The sequence below is a fragment of the Mercenaria mercenaria genome, chromosome 1, assembly GCF_021730395.1.
Source record: "Mercenaria mercenaria strain notata chromosome 1, MADL_Memer_1, whole genome shotgun sequence".
NCBI classification, from domain to species: Eukaryota; Metazoa; Mollusca; class Bivalvia; order Venerida; family Veneridae; genus Mercenaria; species Mercenaria mercenaria.
Window position 1 is genome coordinate 115,362,219 of NC_069361.1, and position 25,662 is coordinate 115,387,880.

Here is a 25,662-nt window from a genome sequence, read left to right on the forward strand (position 1 = left end):
CTTCATCACCAACCGGCCATCCCTCATAGACAAATGCAAACCAGTACCCGGGATCAGTGACCACGATATTGTATTTACACAAGCGACCACTAGAGCCCCAAAGAACCGACCCCAAAACGGAAGGTCCTGCTGTGGAACCAGGCTGACCTCACCACAATGAAGCAGGCAGTAAAGGACTTCTCAACTGACTTCACTGCGCAAAAATTCTCCATCCACTGACATTGTTTACATTATGGTCTACCTTCAGAGACTTCACCTTAGAAGCTATCAACAAGAGCGTACCCTCAAAGATGACATCGTCTAGGTTCAGCCAACCATGGGTAAACGGAAGATAAAGCGCCTATCCAGACAAAAGAAAAGGGCTTACCATAGAGCACGAACATCAAGAACTGCCGAGGACACGGAACGCTACACGACACTCCGTAAGAGCACCCAGTACGAATGTCGCAAAGCCTACAACATTTATGTCCGGGATATTGTAACCGAAGACCGGAACCCAAAGAAGCTATACACCTTCATCAAGGGCAAGAGGTGCGACAGCAGCGGAGTATCATCATTGAAGAGCGACGGCATTGCTCACAGTGATCCAAAGGTCAAAGCGTCTCTATTGAACAAACAGTTCAGTAGTGTCTTCACAAAGGAGGATACCAAAGAACTCCCAACCATGTCGGGCGACCCATTCCCAGCAATCCACCACTTCTGTGTTGACCAACAAGGGGTCCAGAAACTACTGCAGTCACTCGAACCTCATAAAGCAGCAGGACCAGACGCCATACCTACGCGTTTCCTGAAGGAAATGGCCAACGAAATAGCACCAGCAATCACACTAGTGTTCCAGGCATCACTGCAACAGGGAAAAGTACCAGAAGATTGGAAGAAGGCCAATGTGACCCCCATCTTCAAGAAAGGTGACAGAAGCCTCCCGGTAAACTACAGGCCAATATCCCTAACCTCTGTATGTTGTAAGATGCTTGAACATATAATCCACAGCCAGATCATGACACACCTCGACTCACACAAGATCCTGTCAGAGCAACAACACGGCTTCCGCAAGAAGAGGTCCTGTGAATCCCAGCTCATACTTACCATTCAAAATCTCACAGCTGGACTAGATGCTGGTGACCAAATAGATGCAATCCTACTTGACTTCAGCAAAGCCTTTGACAAGGTCCCTCACGAAAGACTGCTGATTAAGCTGAGACACTACGGCATCAGGGGTACAGTACTTGACTGGATTCAGAGCTTCTTAAGTGACAGGAGTCAGCAGGTCCTTGTTGAAGGGCATATGTCAGAATCCGCCCCAGTCACTTCAGGCGTGCCACAAGGATCAGTCCTTGGCCCTCTACTCTTCTTGATGTATATCAATGACCTCCTTAACAGAGTGAGCTCCACTTCTCGTCTCTTTGCTGACGACACCCTCCTCCGTAGACTAATCAGGTCTACAGAAGACTCTACCAAGCTGCAGGAAGACCTTGATAGACTAAAACAGTGGGAACAGGACTGGTTGATGTCTTTCAACCCTTCTAAATGCGAGGTCCTCCACATTACCAAGAAGAGAAACCCAGTAAAGTCTTCATACAGAATCCATGGACACAATCTCGCCACAGCCAAGACAGGCAGATATCTCGGGGTGACCCTTGCAGATGACCTATCATGGAAACCACACATTGACGCCACCACCAAGAAGGCAAACAACAGCTTGTCATTCCTCAGGAGGAACTTATCCAGCTGTCCACCAGAGACCAAAGAACAAGCTTACAAGTCCTTGGTAAGACCAACTCTGGAGTATGCGTCGTCAGTGTGGGACCCCTACACACAGGTTTGCGTCCAGCAACTAGAGGCAGCCCAACGCAGAGCGGCAAGATTCGTCACAGGTGATTAACGCACGACAAGCAGCACCTCACAGATGATCTTGGACCTAGGCTGGTAGTCCCTCCAACAACGTAGGGCCCATGCAAAACTAGTTATGTTGTACCGCGTCATCCACTGCCTCGTAGACATCCCTGCATCCCCGTTCCTCCGCACCGCAACTGTTGCGACGAGAGGCCACACGGTGGGCTACATCATCCCATACTGCAGAACAGACTACCTTCGTCACTCTTTCTTCAATGGAGGGTTGGTGCACATGTAAATAACACTGAATATGTACAAAGTTTTATTGGTTGTTCTTTTTTTAATCTGCACCTTTTGCGCCTCACCATGACCTTGTACAGTCACATTGTACGACAATGCTCCAGAGAGGGTAATGTACAAAAACGGAAGAAGAAGAAGAAGATTTGAACTATGTAAAGCGCCTTTGAACGTGAAATTGATCATGAAGGGCGCTATATAAATCTAGTATAATAATAATAATAATAATAATAATAATCAAAAACCACCGGTAATGAGCTGACCACACAAAAATTTACGCCGATTCAGGTAAGAAAGGTCTTGTAACTTTTTTATTACTGCAGCTTGCGACTCGAGATAAAGAGCACCGTACCCGGCCTGGAGTATACTATTTTGCGGTACTATTCCATGTTGTACGTAAAGCTTGGGTTTTCCCGAAAACGCGAACAGTTGGCAAGAAGGCATGAGCTGTACCACACTTCTGTCTAAGAAAGTGAATTTTGACCGTATTTTCGTGAAATGAAGACATATTCGACGCTCAGTTAATATCCGTGACAAGCACAATACTCAACCATTGTTTTATTTTGCTTTTTTAAGGATATCCGACGATATTTTATTCAAAACAAACAACATTATTAAAATGAGAACATTCACACTGACGACTTTGTTGGAGAACATCCACACTCTTACCATTATTGCAAGTATGCTTCCTAAAAGATGTTTCTTAGGTAGTTACTACGTTGTTCAAGAACAAATATCTTCTACATACAAACAACAGTTTAAAACTTATACCGCCAGGTTATAGGCCAGTTAATATAGAACTTGCAAATCCTATGACAATGGCTGAGCTCATGATAGGCATCACAGTTTATGGTGTAACAAAGACATACAGAGTTCAGATTGACTGCTTTCTCTTTATTTTAAGAAATAAATACTATCAAATAGTACTGTCGGGGAAATCTTAGGTAGTACACTTTCTTTTTGGGTGCGAGGTCAATAGACCTTGATCTGGGTCCTAGCATTGTTTAATCTAGAATAAAACAAGAAAAGTCGGAGGACAGCAACGCTTGACTATTCAACAACCTTGTCAATTGAATGAATATTAAAGTCGTAAATGGGGCATAATTTTGTAAAACTGCAAAACAGGGTTATGGAACCTGTACAACGCATATCAGCTCATGACAATGGACAATTACCTGAAGTTTCAATCCATTCCCATTATTAGGTACTGAATAATCCAACTCGTGACGTTATTTCATTTTATTTCAGTCTGATATTACGTCCAACTCAACCACGTCTGAAAACAAGAGTAATCATAAGTGATTCACATCCAAACATAAATCTTAAGCTCCAGAACATAAGAAACGAAAGAAATATTTTAAGGAGGTAGGTTACCTTCATATTTGTATGTGCGCATGTCCAACCGGAAGCTAACGTGACGATTTACGACGGCGTTTATGACAAACTAAATGTGTTTGTATATTCATTCTTCTGAAAACAAATCATGAACCTGTCTTCGATCTGATGCTTTATGGTTAAATAATGCAGAAATAATGAATAAATTGCCGCAGAAACGCTTCAAAACAATGTTGTCTTAAAATGACGTCACTGACGTCATGACGTTACGTGTCAGTTACCGCGCAAAATTTATAGCTTTTATCTTAAAAGTCCGTAATTCTGTGCATTTTCTTTATCTTAACTATTTTCAAATAACCATTATTTGCTGAAATTTTTTATGAGTCTTTTGCTCTGAATAATATCAATATTTTGCTTCTTTTATGTAGTTATATCGAAATGTTATGCGGAATGTAAGAAAATGGATGATGGTAACCAATGTTATTTGGAATATAGTTGGGTGAAAGGTTACATGTTACGGCCATTTTCAAATAAAAAATCTCGCAGTTTGATTTGTAATACCTATTTTTCAGGTTCCGTTGATAATTTGTTACATATATACTAAAAGTAAGATCTAAAATTGTTCAAATTTCAGTAGAAAATTGTGGTTTCTTGAATTGAATTCATGTTTCCATGGAAACGAAGCCCGTGACCTATGTATCTAAATGTAAAATTCAAAAGCGTTGACACTGGTCTATTTAAGAAACACAGCTTCGGCTTTTTATTTTCATTTTTAACAATATCTATAGCAGCATGCTCAACGATTTTCCCATGAAAAATGCCAGACGAGGGGTACTGCTGTAAGTATTCTAAGCTGTGAAATTTGTTTAAATAAATGCAAATAACACGAAAATATTATTTACGTTAGAAATAATATGTTTTAAAGCTAAATCAACTAGAAAGATAATCTTATTCAATATTTTTATAAGAAATTACGACAAAAAGCAAGATATAAGCTATTTTAAACATCTCTGTTGCCATGGTTACTTTAAACTTTAAGAAAAATAGGGTACCATGTAAAGTGCTTGGTATTTTGCTAATAATATTACCCAAATATTCCATGTTGGTCATTAACAGAATGGCACCGAAGCCGTCGAAAACCCCTATTTTGATACATAGTTGTTTACAAATGAGAGAAAATGCGTTGCCATGGAAACACGAGCCCCGTGACATATACATTTTAAGCTTATATTAGAAAGCTAACGTGCATACTAGTAAAATTATCAATTATGCAGACTTCTACGGATATTAATGAAACTAAAATACACTGAAAAGTGTTAAATATCCGTATTTTCCTTCTTCTTTCAATATGAAATAACTTTGGAAGGTCATGTTCTTCAAACCTGGATAAAAATTGAACTTGAAGGGACAGAGACAAACGAAATTGAAATTGTAGGAGTCAAAACTTCATATTACACGAAATACAAAATAATGCTGCGTTTCAACTAATTTGAACTTACCCTTGTAACAAGGTAACCTACCTCCTTAATTTGCTGAAGGTAATATATTTATTTTGTGAACAGAGAAACTTTAGCATATTCAGCATAAAACCTATAAAAACAGTAGACTATGAACTATGAGCCAGAAGGGGTTTTGCTCCCCCCCCCCCCAGGGGGAATTTTGTGGACCATATTTTTTTGAAACTCCAATGTGTGGTGAACATTTTGGCATAAAGTTTGCAACTGGCGAGTGGGGCTTTTCTCCGTAACACCACCTTAAAATACGTTACCCTCAAAACCAATATTTTTTTCATCAATTTTTACAGACGAATGGTACCATTATGTTAGTAAATCATTTCAAGTTTGCATATTTTATTACAAGGTGTATACTAGATGCTGCAATTTGATAAAATTTCAATATCTAAAATGTGATGTTAAAGAAGAAAAATATCGGAAAAAGATACGTTACCCTAAAAAAAGGCAACATTTTTGGCATGAAGTTTTTATTGCAAATTTAGATGACCAGGTAATTAGAAATTGAAGTTACTATTAAAAAGTTCAAAGTTTAGCAAAAACAATGATATATAGGTTGCTAGTATAAGTTAAGGGAAAGCATACTTTTAGCGATTCTTAAAATGTAACGTCATTCTTCCAAAATATGCTAATTTTCAGTCATACCTACTTCAAACAAAAAAAAACAAAAAAAAAAAAACAATATAATTCTGTTCTCAACAGTATAGTTTTGCATTTCAAACTGAGGGTTTAACTTAAAACACGTATAAATATATCAAATTAAGTTACAGTTTACGTTACCGAACAAACTAACTATATCTCTTGTGTTCTGTTACCTTAAATATACTGTAGCATTTACAAAAAGCATATCTACAATTCAATCAAAATTCAATCAAAATATGTTTTAACATAGCTTTGCATTTTAACTTTAAATCCATGTATTTAAAAAAACAGCCTACGTTACAATTTACGTTGTACGTTACCTAACATATAAGCTATACATTTTCATGTATTCTGTATTGTGAACATACACTTTATCTTGGAAAAATAGCAAACTTACAATAATTTTTTTGGTTTTAAATATTTTGCTTTCAATTCTAAACACATTCTAGAACTTTATTTACATGGTCCATGATTACACCTTCACGAGAACACTATGCAGCCAAACATTTTTTAAACAATTGATATATATATTCAGCTATTTAAGCACATTGAAGTGACATACTTATAATATATACAGATATTGCCCAACACAGTGCTCTATAAAGATGCTAAATTTAAAACAGGCATATCACGATATTTAGAAATCTTGTGCATGTTTATGCACACACATTTTACATTTTGTTAACTGCTGTATGTTGTAACTGTGATTGTTTTGAATGTACAGTAGATTCATTCATCAACATAGACTTCATCCAACATGTTGTCAATCTCAACTGTATCCTTAAGTAGATATACAATGTACATGTATCTTCTATGAAGCCGGTATCCAGTAATGGTCATGACTGGAATACTGTGACTTTCTTTAATACGATATGTATATCTTGATGGTAGTTCAATAAGACAATTATAGGAACTGCCTCAAAATAGGATATTCTGCAAGTGAAATTAATGTAACTCTAGTAGGTAAAGTAAAGTGCATTTGATTGCCCAGTCTGAAGGCAAGTTCTTACAAAACTAACTCTTTTGATGGCAAATATGGGACTTTAAACTTTTATGGGTGGATTCCGTTACCAATTGACAAGTTTATTCCAGACAGAGGACCTATTTGATTTCCAGTCATTTTAACCTCAACTGGTTTCTAGAGAACCTAAGGTCAGAGACAAATAACACTATTGGGGAATATTGTTACTAAAAGTCAAGCCACTTGTGTGAAGTTCGGAGGCCACTTTCTCCCAAAGGTTTGTGTACCTCATACTAGCAACCCTATTCAACATCAACATCAAAAGCCCGCTTGAGTACTGCCCTTCAATCACACTGGGCAGTTGCCTTTTAATAATGTTGGGTACCAACAGTCAATCTATCATTGTTTTGTCTAGGTCATGAGGGCATTTGTCTAGGTCATGAGGGCATACAGGTCTGGTGGTTGCCACCACTAGAAACCTTATTGTATTCGGTACCACCTTCTCTAACAGGGTTCCATCTTCCTGCATTTAACCTAAGTGCATGAACATCAAGTCCATCTCCATGACAGCAACTATGGAACAAATATATGTTGAGCAATACTTGTCCTGCGTCGCAAACTGCAGTGTCGTTGTTTGGGGATCAGTGTCCATGTCTATTTTACTAATTCCTTCATTCCGAGGTTGGTAGTTCACACTACCCTTACTGTGCACATTTCGGGAGAAAGGGTTGGGTTATGACAACAATTACTGAATGGACCTTGCTCCTGAAACTATGGCTTTACACAATTATGGAAACATCGACTTGGAGGGGCTGGGTCTATGGGATGTGTTCATGTCTCCTGTTCTGATGGATATACCAGTAGGGGCACGTTGTGCCAGAGTCACTTATTGGTCTGGTTTTGGCTTGCTTACCCTTACTCAGTAAGTGGACGTGTGGATTTGGTTAAGTGGCGGCAAGATCAACTTATCTCCAGTGTGAGACTGCAGTCTCTAAAACTGATGGTAGATATGGCTGTGCAGCCTTTATTTAACCACAACATTCTTTGTACTTGGGTTGAAACACGAGTCCCTTCCAGATGGGTATTGGTATTTCGGGACCTTTTGAGGGACCTGTCTGGTTTAAGCAATAGAGATTCTTGGGCTGGATACCTAGGAAAGGGACTTCGGGCCATGGATCATTTACTTGAGACCCTCGTTTAGATATGTGTCAGCAGAGGCAAAGCCCAGTACAGCAATAGACGCAGAAACTGTGTCCATCTGTTTGAAGTCTTCCCAGCTTCCTGGGTATCCCAGGTTTATCCTTGTGAAAGATGCAGAAGCTATGTCCATCCGTCCGCCAAACTTTCAAGAAAACCCAAGTTTCTCATATTTGTATGTTTTACTAGGTATCTTGACTGTGTTTTAGAAATATAGGTCAGAATGAGTATCCCATAGTACACATTAGTATGGGTATTCCAGCACGGTAATTAATTTGGTACATTTCTCCGTGCAACCCAAGAGTTTATGAACTAATGCAGTATGTGTATCACCTGGTATACATTAGTGTCAGTAATATGGTCCTTGCTCTGGTATCCCAGGGCCTTGAAAAATTTGGGGTATTTTTCCAGGCATGCCGGAAGTTTATGAACTTGGGTCAGGGTATCCCATGACCTTAAGTTTTGTTATTAATAAGATATGTGTGGAATAACTGCTTCAGTATAGTAATTAACCATCCATGGGGAATCTCGTCTGTTTTAAGAAGGAAGTATTTTGGTCTGCTTCGCATTAGATGTATGATTGTTATTAGCAAAACCTCCATGTTAATATCCAGCAGGGTATCCCTGTTATGTCTGATTCTGCAAGGAATCCATTTGTGGCCTCCCAACCCCTTATGACCCACTTTATAGAACAGGGCTGGGGAGTGTAGTGAGAATGCTGTTAATGGTAACCAAGGTCACTGTCAGAGGTCACAGGAGAAACAGCAAATCAGCGAGGAGGATCGACATCACATGGCTATGAGGATCAATCGTTTACGAGGAGTATCTCCTCTAGACCAAACTCTATTGAATACAGTTGTATTTATCATCAACAACCGAAATCTAAGGCCATCTGCCTTTTAGCGTTAGAAACCTCTTCCACCCCTAATAAGAGTGTATAGTGAATACCATTTTTCACTTCAAGCTCAATGTCACACTTAGTCGTCAGAGGTCATACCTTAGGACTAATATTGCTTCGCATTGCGGTGTCTATGTTATTTAATATACTAATGAAAAATATGATATGCAGTCATACTGGTACATCAAAGAGCTATTATTCTTAATATACATTTAAATAATATTTCTAATGAATTATAAAATCTATACATTTATTTGATAATATTGTTCATGTCTGGTGATGTTTATTTATAGTCCAATGTATATTATTTTTAAAATCCTGACCATATAGGTAATACCAAAATTTTAAAAAAAAATTTTTCTTTAACACATATTTGGAAAGGTAACGTATCATATGTGACATATTGAATAAGTTAACTCTAGGGACAGTTTTATTATATATAAATTTAATTACTGAACTGTGTATTGGCCATTATCAATATTTTACAACTTAAAAAATCATCATTGTTGATATATTTCTATGTTCTAGTAATTTCAAAAGAAGTAACGTAAGTTACGGATAATACATAACATCTATTCACCTAAAATGATATGAACATATGATAATTTCTATTTTAAATACATAAACATATCTAAGCGTCTTGTTTATTACGAATAATTGTACAACAGGCATGTTTTTAATATTGAATTAACATAAATAGTGAATTAAATGAAAATTTGCATGGTAACGTATTTTAAATCTCCGTAACTCGTTAAAGCCCCAACGGAAACTTGCAAACTTTTGTCTGTGAATGCCAACTACCATAAGGTTTAAGAAAATCATAGTGTTGAAAATTCCCCCTGTGGGGGGGGGGGGGGGGGGGGGAGCAGGGTCAATTGTCAGCTCAAGGTCTACAGCTAGATTCTATTAAATATATGCATGAACCTGTGTAAAGTCGTGCTCGATTTGTCCACCACACTGTATCCCGGATGTTCATGATAAGAACAAACACAATAGAATATATATAAATAGACCTTTCCCACAACATGTTTTGCCTAATAATGCGCTAATTATACACTTAAATTGTTACCCAGTACCGTTACATGCAGGCGAATGAAATGCGTCAACTCACGTAATAAAGCTGTGACGTGCCCAATGGAGGAAAACAAATCGATAATATAGGTCAGTGGGTTACTTTCTACAGCTAATCTACTGCAAAGTGCTCATGACATAACATATAGCGTATTAGACGAAAACAAGCACAAGAATAAATTTGCTATTCAGAAATATTTTTCCTTTCGACATTACATCATTGCGCTAGCACTCGTATCTGAAAGACTAAAGTAGAAATAGTCGTTGCTTGTGACTCTGGGCGGACCATCAGGAGAGGTAACTAGAGTCACGGATTTGAACTAGTTACTGAAATAAAAAATGGGGCATACTTTTTAAATGTAAAGTAGAGTTATTTGCATGTCAGATATCACATTGAATAAGTGTGTGAAGTTTCAACCCATTCCCATTAGTGGGTACGTGTACTGAGATACCAGCTTACATATAAAACCTTAATCAAAAGTCGAGAAAAAGGGCGTAATTTTGTATAAACGCCAAATAGTGTTATGGAACCTGTACAATGTCAGTTTATATCTGAATAAGTATCCATTTGCACAAGCGGTTACTGAGATACCAGCTTGCATACAAAAACATAACCAAATCGGGACGACGACGCCGACGCCGATGCATGGGCGAGTCCAATAGCTCTACATAATCTTTGAATAGTCGAGCTAAAAACGTAACTTGTAACCTAATTGGGCGCTGTATGACTATGCTACTGAAAATCAGAAAACTATATTTAACGTGCTTGAATTTTTCTATCTTAACTATGAAGTTCAAGTACATTACGATCTTGAGAAAACATCTTGCTGTGCTATGGTGGCTGATTTCTGCCAACTTCGCCTTTTCGCTTTGTCGCCCGCGACAAATCGAAAAGGCGAGGTTTTTGGTATAGGCGCGTTGTCGCCTTTTCGCTTTGTCGCGGGCGCCAGGACGAAAAGGCGAGATTTCTGATTTTGGCGCGTTGTCGTCTTTTCGCTTTGTCGCGGGCACCAGAGCGAAAAGGCGCGATTTAGAACTCGACAAGCGAAAAAAAAACAACACAATGCGACAAGGCGAAATAGCGAGATTTTAATAGCACGTTAAAAATCTTGCTATTTCGCTTTGTCGCCTTGTCGCCCGGGACAAAGCGAAAAGGCGACAACGCGCCAAAGGAAAAATCTCGCCTTTTCGCCTTCCTGTAGTGCATGCGCACACAATTGTTATGAGATCTTTAGTTTAGTCATATTTTATTGCTTTCTGTTTCAAAGATACACACAAAAGTACATACATTTTTAACACATAACAAAAATCAAAAGGATCGGGCAACGAGTTATTGCAACATCAGCATACAGTCCTTCCCATAGAAAGAATGTTATACTCTACTAAACAGATTTAATGTGAGCAAGTTACTTGAGAGAAAAAAACAACAACAAACAAACAAAAGAAATACAATAACACAAAAGAAAACTAGAATGTGTCTGTAGGACACAGGGTGTGCTCCCCCACTGGTACATTTGTCACAAATAAGGGGAAATAATTCAAATGTTTGCAGTCTTAATGGAGTATAGCCTAAACAAACATTTTATGAAAAGGATTAATTATTCTAGGCCATATACTTTTTGAGCTATGAGCATCACAAACCAAAAATCCACTATTTTGGCTATTTCAAGGGCCATAACTCTGTAATAAGCGCTAAGATTCTCAAGAAGAATGCCAAGTTTGCAAGGTAGCATTATGATAAAGACTCTAGCAAGGTTTCATGAATTTACATCAAATACTTTTTCAGCTAGGCACATAATTAGGTGAAAATGTGCATTTTTTTACTATTTCAGGGGCAATAACTTTAAAAATAGGGCAAGGAGCCAGCCAAAAAATAGGAGGTTTGCAAGTTTATAATTATTATGATAAAGCGCCCAGTTTTCATCCATTTATATCAAATATACTTTTTGAGCTAGGTGCATCACAAGGTGAAAATGTGCACGGGGCCATAACTCTGAAAATAAGGGGCGGAGGCAGACAAAAAATAGGAGGTGCGCAAGTTCATGTCATGATAAAGACTCATGCAACGTTTAATCAATTTATATGTAATACTTTTTGAGTTAGGCGCGTCACAAGGTGAAAATGTGCATTTTTGACTATTTCAGGGGCCATTACTCTGGATATAGGGGCTGACCCAGATGAATAATAGGAGGTGCGCAAATCCATATCATGATAAAGACTAATGCAATGTTTAATAAATTTATATTAAATACTTTTTTAGCTAGGCGCGTCACAAGGTGAAAATGTGCATTTTACATTAAATACTTTAACTCAAGGAGGGCCTTGATTGTCAACCCGTCATCTTATAATGTATCAATATGCAACTATAAAATGTATTTCTTAAAAAGGAGAAAATTATAGTTTGGCGAATGCTGTAACATTTGATAGGCTCTACATTTTTATTATCAATCGACCGTTTTTATCGCATGTCTGCTAAATGTGTGGAAGTACCTTAAGGCTTAAAACCGCTAAATGTATATGTAGTACACGAATCACGGAATTCCCGAGGAGAAAGAAATGTCATTTATTGTCCGTAAGTATTGGCCTGGCACTCATTAATCTTCGCCAATATATTCGGACGTTTTCGTTAATTTACGCAATATTTGTAATATTTAATTTAGTATAATTAGCTATATAGTTAGCCGATGACACGTTGGCGTAGTGATGTGATGTTTGACTTCCACACACGTTAGCATGGGTTCAAAATTTCCTTAGATAATTTTTTTAATGTTATGCAATGTTATCGATATTGCTTTCATTCTTACATTATTTTATGTATCATATTTCATGTATTTTAATTGTTTTCTCTTACAGTATTTATTTTCTGGAAACACTGGTGACAAGTAATTTGTCTTTTCACAGTACCTACAATTCTTTAGAAAAAATTGTAATCGATTTTTCCTACAACCATTAAAAACTTTAAAAATAAAGAAACATAAAAATAAATTTTATCAAATAAGTGTTAAGTTTGCAGATAAAATTTGGAAAAAAAGGATATAGTCAGACATAGCTCTCGAACCCACAACCCAGAGACTGGATCAGTTTTATTTATTTATTTTGTTAGGTTTAACGTCGTACCGACACAGTTATAGGTCACGTGGCGACTTTCCATCTCTGACGGTGGAGGAAGACCCCAGGTGCCAATCCGTGCATTATTTTATCACAAACGGGCACCTGGGTAGAACCCCCGACCTTCCGTAAGCCAGCTGGTTTGCTTCCTCACATGAAGAATTCAACGCCCCGAGTGAGGCTCGAACCCTCAGCGATGAGGAGCAAGTGATTTGAAGTCTGCGACCTTCACCACTCGGCCACGGAGGCCCCGCTAAACTCTTTGTCCACATAGCTACATGCACATGTGACATTATATCAATTAAGAGTAAGGTTCGGACACCAAAAATTCATGAGTGCCAGGTCAAAACTTAGGAACAAAAACAATTCACTTCAATATAAAACATCGGAATCTCTCGCATGCTTACTATGATAAATATGAAAATAATCTCTGCATTATAACAATGCGAAATTAAAAACAATCACGCCCAAATCGGAAACTGACCTCGGGTCGCCGCGGCAATAAAATTTTTCCTGCATTCTTGACCGATACTCTGCAAAGGAACATGTGCTTACTGAGCTTTGTAGTTGAGGCATTTTACCTCCGGTACCCAGTTACAAGGTTAATCACAGCTATATCAAATGTAAGCCTCCGCAGGTAGTCAAAATATAAATAGTGCTAATCTTTTTCCTTTCCTAGTGCATTTTCTCTATAGCAACGTGTTTACTTTTACTAAACCGCGTTTTAGTATGTACCATTTTGCATTCTACCGAAATCGGCATGTTCTATCTAGGTAAAAATGGCGGCCTAAGGATTTAATATATTAAAAGAAGCGAAAAGGAGTAAATTCAGCGGGTTGTATTTAACGAACTGTAGGTTTCTTATTTAAAAGTTAACACCCCTTTTCTTTTTGTTTTTCTAAAGTAGCGATATAGTTCTTTATAGAGATATAGGTCTCCGAAAATCTGATATGCTAGAAAAACCATTATAAAGTAAGTGGATTTTATATGAAATAAAGAACAGCCGGATTTAGTAGTGTTCAGCCTACAAACGCTGAAAAAATGGGAAAAGCTTTATTATCATTCCGAAGAATATTCCTACGGCCAATAATAGTAAGATTTTCTATATACTCAAACACACATTTCACTTAATAACAAAAATACTGAAAATAAGAATCCTAAGGTGCAAAAAGTTTATCCATTTTCAATATTATATGATTATTTGATATTATCTTAAATATCGATTGAACCACGCCACGATTTATTGTGCCATCACTTCGTCATCTTTCCCCTCCTATTTTCTACATAAAATGAGTAAAAATGTCACCAGGGACATAAACAGATAATGTATATATAATTATTCCTGATGTAACATATGCAAAGAAAAACAAGACCTGTCTCCATAGGATGACACATGCCCCCGATGGCACTTTGAATGAATATATAGTTATGGCCGATGTTAGAGTTTAGGACCTTTGACCTACGGAACTGGGTCTTGCGCGCGACACGTCGTCTTACTGTGTCACACATTCATGCGTAGATATTTTAAAATCTATGCATGAATGACAAAGATATGGACCGGACAAGCCTATCAATGCCATATCATGAAAAATGACCTTTAACGTCTAAGTGTGACCTTGACCTTTGAGCTACGGACCTGGGTCTTGCGCGCGACACGTCGTCTTACTGTGGTACACATTCATGCCAAGTTATTTGAAAATCCATCCATCGATGACAAAGATATGGACCGGACACGCCCATCAATACACTATCCTTTAACGTCTAAGTGTGATCTTGACCTTTGAGCTACGGACCTGGTTCTTGCGCGCGACACGTCGTCTTACTGTGGTACACATTCATGCCAAGTTATTTGAAAATCCATCCATCGATGACAAAGATATGGACCGGACACGCCCATCAATGCACTATCCTTTAACGTCTAAGTGTGACCTTGACCTTTGAGCTACGGACCTGGGTCTTACGCGCGACACATCATCTTACTGTGGTACACATTCATGCCAAGTTATTTGAAAATCCATCCATCGATGACAAAGATATGGACCGGACACGCCCATCAATGCACTATCCTTTAATGTCTAAGTGTGACCTTGACCTTTGAGCTACGGACCTGGGTCTTGCGCGCGACACGTCGTCTTACAGTGGTTCACATTCATGCCAAGTTATTTGAAAATCCATCCATCGGTGACAAAGATATGGACCGGACACGAAAATTGCGGACAGACAGACCGACAGACCGACGGACCGACAGACCGACAGACGGTTCAAAAACTATATGCCTCCCTTCGGGGACATAAAAACACACACGAGGGAGCAGCTATAAAAATTATAAACTTGTGATAATCACATATCGAAAACCGGAATCCCAAGTTGAATTTAAGTATTGCTTTTTAGGACTGATTACACCAAACAGGAAGTTACTACTCAGTGTTATCTGTGAAGTAGTCCAAAATGTAGTTCCATGCTCTTGATGAAATCTAGTATAACGAGTCATAGGATGTGGCAGTTATATGACGATTGTTTGGCTTAGTGTTATTGCTTGTTGTATTGTGTAAAGATCTAGACCATTTTGGTTGGAATATGTCTACATACGCTTAATTGCTAAACGGCTTTGTTCATGGGAGCATTTTCAGAGGGTGGTGATTTTTAGAACAGATTACTTTTCTTATATGTAACATAACATGTCAATATTTTTCTATTTTGATAAGAAGACATGTCATACTAAATGACCATACATGTATATGGTTTTCATATCATTTAAATGATGTAAAGTACTGAAAATGAGGTCTAAAGATTTCATTGTTTATATGAAGTAAAGAAGGAACTGAATTGGTAGAGTGTAACCTTTAAACCTCTTCTTTCACTTAAGCAAGAAATATCTTTAAAAAAGATGGTCGGCGTGATGTAACTGAAGCACAAGTTATATATGGGCAGAAACCTGTATTTTAAATCTTTTGGCAATGTTGAAAGGGGCCTCTGTGTAGTTTTGTATAAATGAGGACAGTAGTTCTGAAGAAGACTGTGTTTAGAAATTCTGGAGGGACACACGACGGACACCAAACAATCACAAAAGCTCACTTTGAGCCTTTGGTGCTTAAAAGAAGGTAACAGTAAGCAAAGAATATTGAAATACGTTCTATACTTTATTTCTGGAATTGTTGGAAGCAACATAACCCTTACCCTACTCCAGCTTATTATCAAATTTGTCTATCATTCAAAATATGTACAGTACTGTTTTCACCGGAAAGATAAATTTAAAATTAAGAGTCTAAAATTTAACAGTATCGGACATGTTGTTGCAGGTTAGTAATGATTTGCACTGGTTAGAAATTGTTGCTGTAATGCAGGGTAAAAGTTAATGACTGTATAAAACAAACAACCTTTATGTAAAAACAAATCTAAAGGAAAGGAAACTTAACAAAACAGACATAACTTAACAAGAAAACTTAACAAAACAGAAATATGTCCGGATGAGCAGATGAATATTTGGTTACGCACACCTGTTCAAGTGGTACGCATACAACCCGATGGTGCTGTACTTATAGAGGTTAGAGATGACGAACGCGTTGTCATTTCACTCAGTATCACACATGACTCTGAGTGAAGCATTTTCAGCCTTTCCTGCAATCAGAGCCACTCTTACAAAATCTCTCATTATGGCTGAAAATACCGAGAATACCTTACCAAGCCATCCAGTTTGTACATTATTCAGGCGGCATAAGGTCATATGAGGTCATAAAATCGTGCTTAATACGGCACGCCGAAAAATGTTGAAATTAAGGCTAGGGGAAAGGTCGTCTGAAATTGACCCTCTAAAGCTTGCCTTTAGATCCAATGCATTGCGATAATAAGAGATGATTTTAAATAGATTAGTGTAGATAGGTACTACAGCAGAAAGCATTTGATAAATACAATCATCATCAGATTCAAGGACAAGAATTGTGACGTAGTTAGAAAAGTAAAGTTTTGGTTCATAATAATACATGTTTCTTGCCATAAATATTTGTTAATTAGAAGAATTTGTGTCACCATCAATTTAACACAATCCATATGACTATTTGACAGTTTTAGTAACAGAAATTAAATAACCAGTGCATTACTTTGTTCGTCACTGTTTAATTATTCCAACCAGCTTAATTGCCTACGGAAGGTCGGTGGTCCTACCCAGGTGCCGACCATGATGTAATTACGCATGGAGGGGCCCCATCAAAGCTGGAAAGTCGCAATATCACATATAATTGTGTCGATGTGACGTTTAGCGCAACAAAAAAATCTATCCCGTATATCATATTTAATTAACGTATTGAAATCTGGTTTAAAATGTATCTTCCACTTTTTCGGTATGGTACAGGTATCCATCATAGCTGTCCTTCAGAATGTCAAATAAGCTATATAACATGATTCGGCCATATCACAAACATGACCTCAGGCGGAAACGTAATTTGTTCGTTGTGTTGAAAATTATTTTAGATTTACTAGGCTATCAAGACTACGTGACCACTTGCACACTCGAGCACCTTTTCATAAACAGAGGCCATATCTCAACGACACTTTCTGTGTTCTTCAGACGGTAAGTTAACATACTGCTTCCTTTGATTTATTGATGCAACAACAGACAGTATAGAAAAAGTACAGTATAAGAGATATAAATATATATCTATAACAAGTTAAAGCATAGCAAAAGTTTCTTCTAGGACACATCTATATAAATATATAATTATCATCTTGTAAATTTTGGTTGCAATTTCTTCTTTAAATATTGGTCATCAGTGTGTGGAACACTAGGATTGGACGCAATGACAAGACCATTCTACCTTATTGGCATTCCATAACCCCCGTTTAAGCGCCCCGGGGGCGTTACATTTGCACCAAGGGGGCGTTTATATCTGCACCAAAATAAAAAAAAAAAACAACTAAAATTTTGAAAAAAGACCTGTGTTGTTTTCTACTGCCTGAAAAAATGTCAAGTCCGCTATTTCCACAGTAATTACGCTAAAATAAATTGTTAAATCCAATAACAAAGTAAATCCGTTACCACTTTTAGTTGAGTAAATACGGCAATTAAGAAACACTGGCTGTACACGTTGACCCGATTTAAACTCGTAATGTCCACGTGTTATTCGAAAATCGTACACGCGTGTAGATTTTTTGAGAAGTTTTTAGAGATGATATAGCGGACAATTAAAAGTGAATAGTGGATATTTTACGGAGCTTGGTGTTTTCTTTTTCTAACATGTAAAATGGATATTATACGCAAGTGTTTGGTTTTAATCAGTTACTTTTTGTAAAATGTTCATCCCTTCAATAGCTGGTGATGGGATCCTAATTTACTAGTGATTTGGGCCGCCGTGATTTGATGCGCTAACAGTCTTCGACCTCACACACAACAAATTTAGGGGTCATTAATCAAGTAATTCATGGCTGTAATTTAGTAGTATCTGTCCTAAACATCCGGGCATTCGATTCATGAATTTGTTGTGCACAATGAGAGGGTCGCAATGGGGTTTGTTTTCACATTATTAAACATGCATTCGAAAGTAATGACGTATGTTAATCTTTGTGACAAATGAGATGTTTGGCCTGTTTCAACAACTCCACTTTTCCATCCCCGGGTTAAGTAATGTGTAATCTGCAGAGCGCGTTCAGCCAGAGTTGCCTCAATTAGGAAAGAATAATTTAAACGTCAGAGGTTATTTCTAAGGTCACGGAGTATGATTGGCCAGCTTGTAATGACAACAGCTTTCAAGGTCAATACTCAGTCAAGTGTGACTTACCCATTCGAAGTGTTCCACAAGGACGAAAGGAGGATTTGATTTGTATTTATTTGACACAGCTGTGTGCCGAGCAATAAACATCCGAAATATTGAGGAGACATAATCACACAATCAATCATTGCATGTTGATATTTATCAGTATAAAAGTACAGTAAAATTGACGTTTGTTAATGCAAAGAATATGATATTTGATCACAAAACTTTCATATTTATAATATACCAAGCCGATAAAGCAAATATTTATTGTTACCTTTTACAAGTACGGAACTCCTGACAACGACGCTGTGGTCTGATATTTTTGCACCATGTATTCATAGATACGTGGCATATATTCCTGGAAACCTGAGTTTAGTTTATGTAACATGTTATATATGTTTAGAAAACGTCTATTGTGCAATAACAAAACATGCATTGACTTTTTTTCCATTGAAACAGCACTTTTATCTCGCATGTTAAGTCTTTCAAGAACAAAAAATATTCACTCAGACTGATTAGTCTGTGAAGTTTGACATCGCGTGTTAGATTTCCCTTGATACAGAGTAAGATAATTTCCGGTAAGCAGACTATCACAGCGGCGAAAAATAAAACAGTGAAAACAAATCGTTCTAGTAATATTGTAATAGCAATAATCACTTCATACAGAATATAAATCTTGTGAAAGAAGAGTCGTTCGGACGCGTTTGAAATTTTTTACCTGACGTAAGAAAGTTGGTGGTGCCAATTATGTAGAAATGTTTAAAATTCATTTCTTGATAAAATCTTCATAGTGCATATGTAGTTTGGTAGCAGTAGGCATTAGCTGATTTATATCACTTTACAAATAGAATTGAACAAGTGATTCCTAATATATCGTTTTAAACACGACAAAACATCTGCCTACAGTTTTGTATTTCTAATTGTCGATAGGAATGTTGTAAAAGATCATATTTCAACCAGAGTTACCGCCTCGGTAGCCTAGTGCTTCGAGTGTGGGAGGTTGTTGGTTCGATGCCCGGCCGCATCTTACGAAAGGCGTAAAAATGGAACTAATGGAAGTTCCTCGCTTGGCGCTCAGCATTTAGAGGATAGTGCTACTTGTCTTATATTTTTGTACCTAGACAAAATAATGTTCTTCATGGTAATGATGTAACAAATGGTATAGTAACTGATTAAAGTCAGGCTAGATGTTTATAATTAAAAAGAGATATTTCTATTCTTGATGTTAGAACAGCTATTATGAAAGCTAAATCTGGAAAAGCATGTGGAATATATAATTTGTCTGTGGATATTTTAAAAAATGAAACATGCGTCTCATTTTTACATATTTTATATAATGTTTGTTTTAACACAGGGATTATACCCTCAGAATGGGGTAAAATTATAATTAATCCAATACCAAAAAGCAGTACACTTTACCCTCGTGGCCCATTCTCCTATAGAGGTATTTCGTTATCATGCTCAATGTACAAAATATATTGTTCAATTTTGAATACTAGACTATTCACTTGGGCAGAGCAATATGATATTTTAGTAGATGAACAAAATGGTTTTCGTAAACAAAGGTGTACAATTGATCTTATTTCTTCCTTTACAAATATTATTGACACAAGGAAAAAGTCTAAACAGTCAACTTTCTGTGCCTTCATCGATTTTAAGAAGGCTTATGATTTTATAGATAGAAGTATTCTGTGGTCAAAATTTTCCGACCAAGATATAGGTATAAGTGGAAAGATTCTAACTGCTCTGAAATCTTTATATAGCAATGTTACTTCATGTGTGAGAATTAATGGATTTTGTACCGACTGGTTTAATGTTCAATGTGGTCTTAGGCAAGGGTGTTCATTGTCGGGTATGTTGTTTAATTTATGCTGTAAGACTTATGCTAGCAGATAAATGTATATGTATAGATAATAGTAAAATCTGTATTCTGTTGTATGCGGATAATATAGCAGAAAATGAAGAAGATTTGCAATTTATGTTAAACATTTTAAATGAATGGTGTAACCAAAATAATATGGTTGTTAACCCATTAAATAATAACATTGTACACTTTAGACCACAGTCTGTTCGCAGAACTGCATATACTTTCACATGTGGAACTCATGATATAAAGGTGGTAGAGAAATACACTTACCTGGGACTGCTGTTGGGTGAGTTCCTAGATTTTGGAAAAACTGCTAAAAGTGTCCCTCAGAATGCAGGTAGAGCTCTTGGTCTGCTGATTGCGAAATGTTAGTCCGTTATAATGTTTTCAAAAAGTTATATGACAGTACAGTCTGTCCAGTAATAGCATACGGGGCTTCGTTCTGGGGTACTAAATTATACTCTTGTATTAAAACAGTGCAGAGTCGAGCTATGCGGTTCTTTTTGGGTATAGGCAAGTACACATCTAATAGCACACTCTATGGTGAGCTTTCATGGAAACCCCCACATGTGAAACAATGGAAATCTGTGGCACAGCAATTTTATAGCATAAAGACTATGGATAATAATAGAATCAATCATAGAATCTTTGCTCTATGCTGTAATAAGAGTAATAGAAATTGTAAAAACTGGCAATTTCAAGTTAAGTTACATTTATCTGATACTGGTTTGCTACATTAGTGTGGCAATTGTGATATGAACTCATCTGGGTATTTATATTACTTAGTTGAAAATGCATCTATGGATACATATATTGAAATTTGGAAAGAAAGTTTGGAAAATGAAGTTTGTCCATCTGGTAGAGGTAAAAATAAATTGAGGACCTATCGTTTGTTCAAGCATGACTATGTAACTGAGAACTATGTAAAATCTTTAATACCTTTGAAACATAAGTCAGCGTTAGCAAAATCCAGATGTGGCGTTGCCCCTATTAGACTTGAAACTAGTAGATATGAAAACTCACCAGAGGAGCAAAGACTATGTCCAATATGTAGGCAAGGAGTTGAGAATGAAATGCGCGTACTGTTACACATTGTAATGCTTAGATCAATCAAAGAGATGCGATGTTCGCAAAAGCAATTGATATTGATAATGGTTTTAATAATTTGTCTGACTTGGAAAGACTTGTGTTTATACTCTCCAGCAATAATGATATGCTTAATGTCACTGCCAAAACTTGTTATAATATTCTTAAAACTAGAAATAATCCGTTGTATAGGGAATAGCTAGAAATATAATCCTCAGATGAGCTACTCCATGGAAGGGTCTGCGTTTTTGATGTTTATGGCTGGGATTGGCATGTTCTCTGTGTCTTGTTAGACCATCTGATTGGGTATCTGTACCGTTTGTGGGGCATTTGGTGCATGTTGCTGAATGTTTGTGTGCTAATATCTTTGAGTCCTATCTGTGAATCTTGTGTGTTGGATTGTGTCCGACTGGTCTCATTTTGCAATTTTTATGAACTGATACTACATGTGTATGAAAATATTACTTGTTTTAAGAGTAAACCAAATTTTACTGTGCAAAAAAAAAAAAAATTAAATTCTTATGTGGTAACCTAAAGATCCTTTTTTTATGACAGTGCAGATTATCATTGCTAACCAGTCTCCTCATGATCTGATCATGGAGGGTAATTGCTCTTTTCAAATATTTTTTATTATGCGCACTAGTGCCACGATTTACAGTTTTCAGTATCTTATTAAGTCGTGTCTTTTTAATGCAGATTTTAAATAAAAATGGTTAGCAATGGTAAGCTGATTTTTAAGATGATGGTGTGTAAATAATTGTTTGTAGCTTATATCTATATAATGGCAGCTTTGTGACGCTGAACACTTACATGGATCCAGATTGAATTGCATGTCGGTGTGGTTTGATCAAGATATACTACTGTTTGCTATTCTTACAGACAGTGTCATTGACTGGGTCTGTTAGTGGTGTGAGCTACATAACTCTGGTATGCTATATGATACAAAGTCTCTTATAATTCTATTTCAAGAATGGCAAATACTATGTACTATATGTTTTTAAAAGCTGTATGTGCATATTTGTAATGTCTGTTTTGTCTTCATATTTGTCTAACAGGAAGCAGCAGGTCAAGGTTAGTGGGGTCGTCAGTACTTGGGCTCAGGTGAAAAAAGGTGTGCCCCAGGGCTCTATATTAGGTCCCGTTTTATTCAATGTCTTCATCATTTTTGGGAAGCGTAGCTTTCCCAAAGTCGCCAAACGCTATAAAAGTAGTTCAGTACTTCTATGAAGATCAAGGGTCTGAGAGTAAACAGATCGGTACCATTTATTTATATGCAATAAATGTGAATACTTTTAAAAACTTTGTCTACGCGTTGTACTACTTTACGACGTATATATTTATTACGTGACCAAGAACACATGGTTCCGGTTCAGCGCTACCTTTCTCCATGCGTGCGCCGTAAAAGAAGTTCAATACTTACAAGGAATTGAAAGATATGAGAGTAAACAGATCGATGCAATTTATTATGGATATGCAATAAATGTTAACACTAATTTATTTTTAAATAAAAATGTGGTTTTGATCGGATACACTTGTAAAATTTATCAATGTATTGATTTTTGTCTACGCGTTGAACTACTTTAATTACGCGGTAAATATTTGTCACGCGACCAAGGCGAATGACACACGGAAATATCTTAATCCGCTTAAATATAAGTCGTCGGTAGCACCAATCTTTATAACGTGAAAATCACGGATATAGATTTTTTTATGAAGTATTTGCAAAAATAATATTCACTCATAATTAAAATTGCCATTAGGGCGCTTTTCTTATATATTACTGGTAGGATGCTAGTCTTGCCAACCCACTTGTGGTATTTTGTTGATATGCTGCTAGTCTGGCCCAATTATTTTCAAGTGCGTACACAGTCCTATTAAGTGGATCAGTTGGATTTCTTGACATGTAGAAAATATTGGGCCTTCAACATACTGAATTTTTAATCTCACTTTTTTTGTAAGATTTTTAAAAATGTGTTACACAGTTTTGTAAGATCTTTAAAAATTTGTTACACAGTTTTGAAAATAAATATTTTAACATTTTTCCTGTTTTATGCATTGACATCTCACTTTGGAAGATCCTGCCATGAGTGTCTGTCGAACCAGATTTCAGTCTAGTCCGTTTGATTTTCTTAGAACCTTGCCAAAGACATAAACAACCCCTATTAATTTTGGTGCCGAGGTCAAAGCGGCCTTTAAAGCCTTCGTCTGCTTTTACTGGTGATCAGACTTCATACATACATTGGTTTCCTATTAGATCAAGAGTCAAGTCAAAGATTATGATTTGAGTAACCTTTAGTGACTTTGGTCTGGATATGGGTTATTTTTTGGGTTCAATGAGTTCGAACAACTTGAAGCATTTAGTGAAATATTGCAAAATGATGGAATCTTTTCTTGCCTGGCTTCTCGATTAAAATGCATACCGGTTCAGCTACGCTTCCCTACAGTCCTCTCAGGGCTTTGATTACTTCATTGATAAATATACACTGTACAATTATGCTGACGACAACACACTTTCTTTTAGCACCCCAAACTTCGATCAGCTGATTCAGGTCCTGCAAAATGAAAGCAGAATACCTATAAACTGGTTCTCATCTAAATATATGAAGGCTAACCCTGACGAGTTTCAGGCTCTGGCTGTTGGTAAGAAGACTCACAGTAGAAACCCAGTTTTTAGTATTGATAATTCACAGATTAGCTGTGATGACGTGGTCAAGCTATTAGGGGTTGATATTGACTCGTAACTTGAGTTTTAATACTCATATACAAAATATATGCAAACAGGCAGGCCAGCAGCTTAACATTTTGAAAGGAATAGGTAGAAATTTATGTAGATTCAATAGGCTAACCATTTTTCATTCTTTTATTTTGTCTAATTTTAACTTCTGTCCGTTAGCCTGGCATTTTTGCACCAAACGAAACTCTACTAAGATAGAAAAGGATCAGGGCTTTACGCTTTGTATATGAGGATTATAAAAGCACATATCCGCATCTACTGGATAAAGCCAAGTTATCATCTTTGCACATCTGAAGAATCAGAATCATGTCCACTGAAACCTTCAAAATCTTAAACCAGTTAGCCCCTTCAGTTTTGGATGATCTTTTATGTAAAGGAAATAATTCTTATGATTTTAGATATACTAATATTTTACAGGTACCACATGTTAAAACAACTAGATTTTAGATACGTGGAACTCACTACTAGAGGAATTTAGGCTAACTAATAATTGTAATCAGTTTAAAAATATGATTTCTTTCTGGAATGGCAAAAACTGTAAATATGTGGCATGCAACTCTGGGTAGTTAGCTCTGCAGATCTGGAAAGGCATGCATCTTTATTTTACTATCCCTAGTTTTACCACTTATATGCTTATAAGTCGCTTCGTGTATATGCTCTTCCTTAGTTTTTATTCTTATGTGCTGTTTTTATTTGCTTACTATGCTTGTGTCTTAGTTCTTGTTGTTTGCCTTGCTTTGTGAATGTGCTTTTCCAAAGTTTTATCACTATGTGTGCTTTTAATTTTGTTTACTATGCTAGCATCTTAGTTCTTGTGATTTAATTCATTGGTGTTTTTGTTCATATCTTCTTAACAATCCATGCCTTGATTATTTGTATTCCTTTGTAGCTGTTTTTATTCTGTTACTTATGTGCAGTATGTTATTTGTAGTCGGTAAAAAAGCTCTTATGAGCTTATGTTGTATTGTTGTAACCTCTTGCCGACTTTAAATAAAGCTTACTTATTCTGACAAGTATAATGGACAACACAAAAGAAAATGGTATTTAGATTCAGTCATATTACATGAACATACTTAACAAATACGTGCCTCTCTACCAAATTCTATTTCTAGCTCATGCGAGCTCAGACTAAAACATGTTAATTGTTTTCTTAATGCATTATTAGTTACTATATCCAGATGATTTTCATAGCAAAAGTTCGATTTAAATTTTCTAAAATATCCTCAAGCGCTGTTTGATGACAAAAAAATAGTTAACATCTACGTTACAATCAGTCCAAATATTACTTAAAAACGTTACACTCAAGAAAAGTAAATATCTTTTTAATTTGTCTTTGTTTAAAATAACTGTTGTTTTCCGTCAATTTTGCATGTGT

At 36.7% G+C, this 25,662-nt stretch overlaps 1 protein-coding gene across 1 annotated transcript in view; it reads right to left on the minus strand.

Annotated features, from left to right (window-relative positions):
* Nucleotides 1-1,960: 1,960 nt before the first annotated feature.
* The window catches only part of LOC128550953 (uncharacterized), a 36,369-nt gene continuing 12,667 nt past the window's right edge, over nt 1,961-25,662 (minus strand). The window contains exons 3-4 of the mRNA XM_053531170.1: nt 3,390-3,406; nt 1,961-2,137 (exon numbers count right to left, since the gene is read on the minus strand). Coding sequence (XP_053387145.1) covers nt 1,961-2,137; nt 3,390-3,406 — 194 coding nt within the window. The remainder of the gene's footprint in view (nt 2,138-3,389; nt 3,407-25,662) is intronic.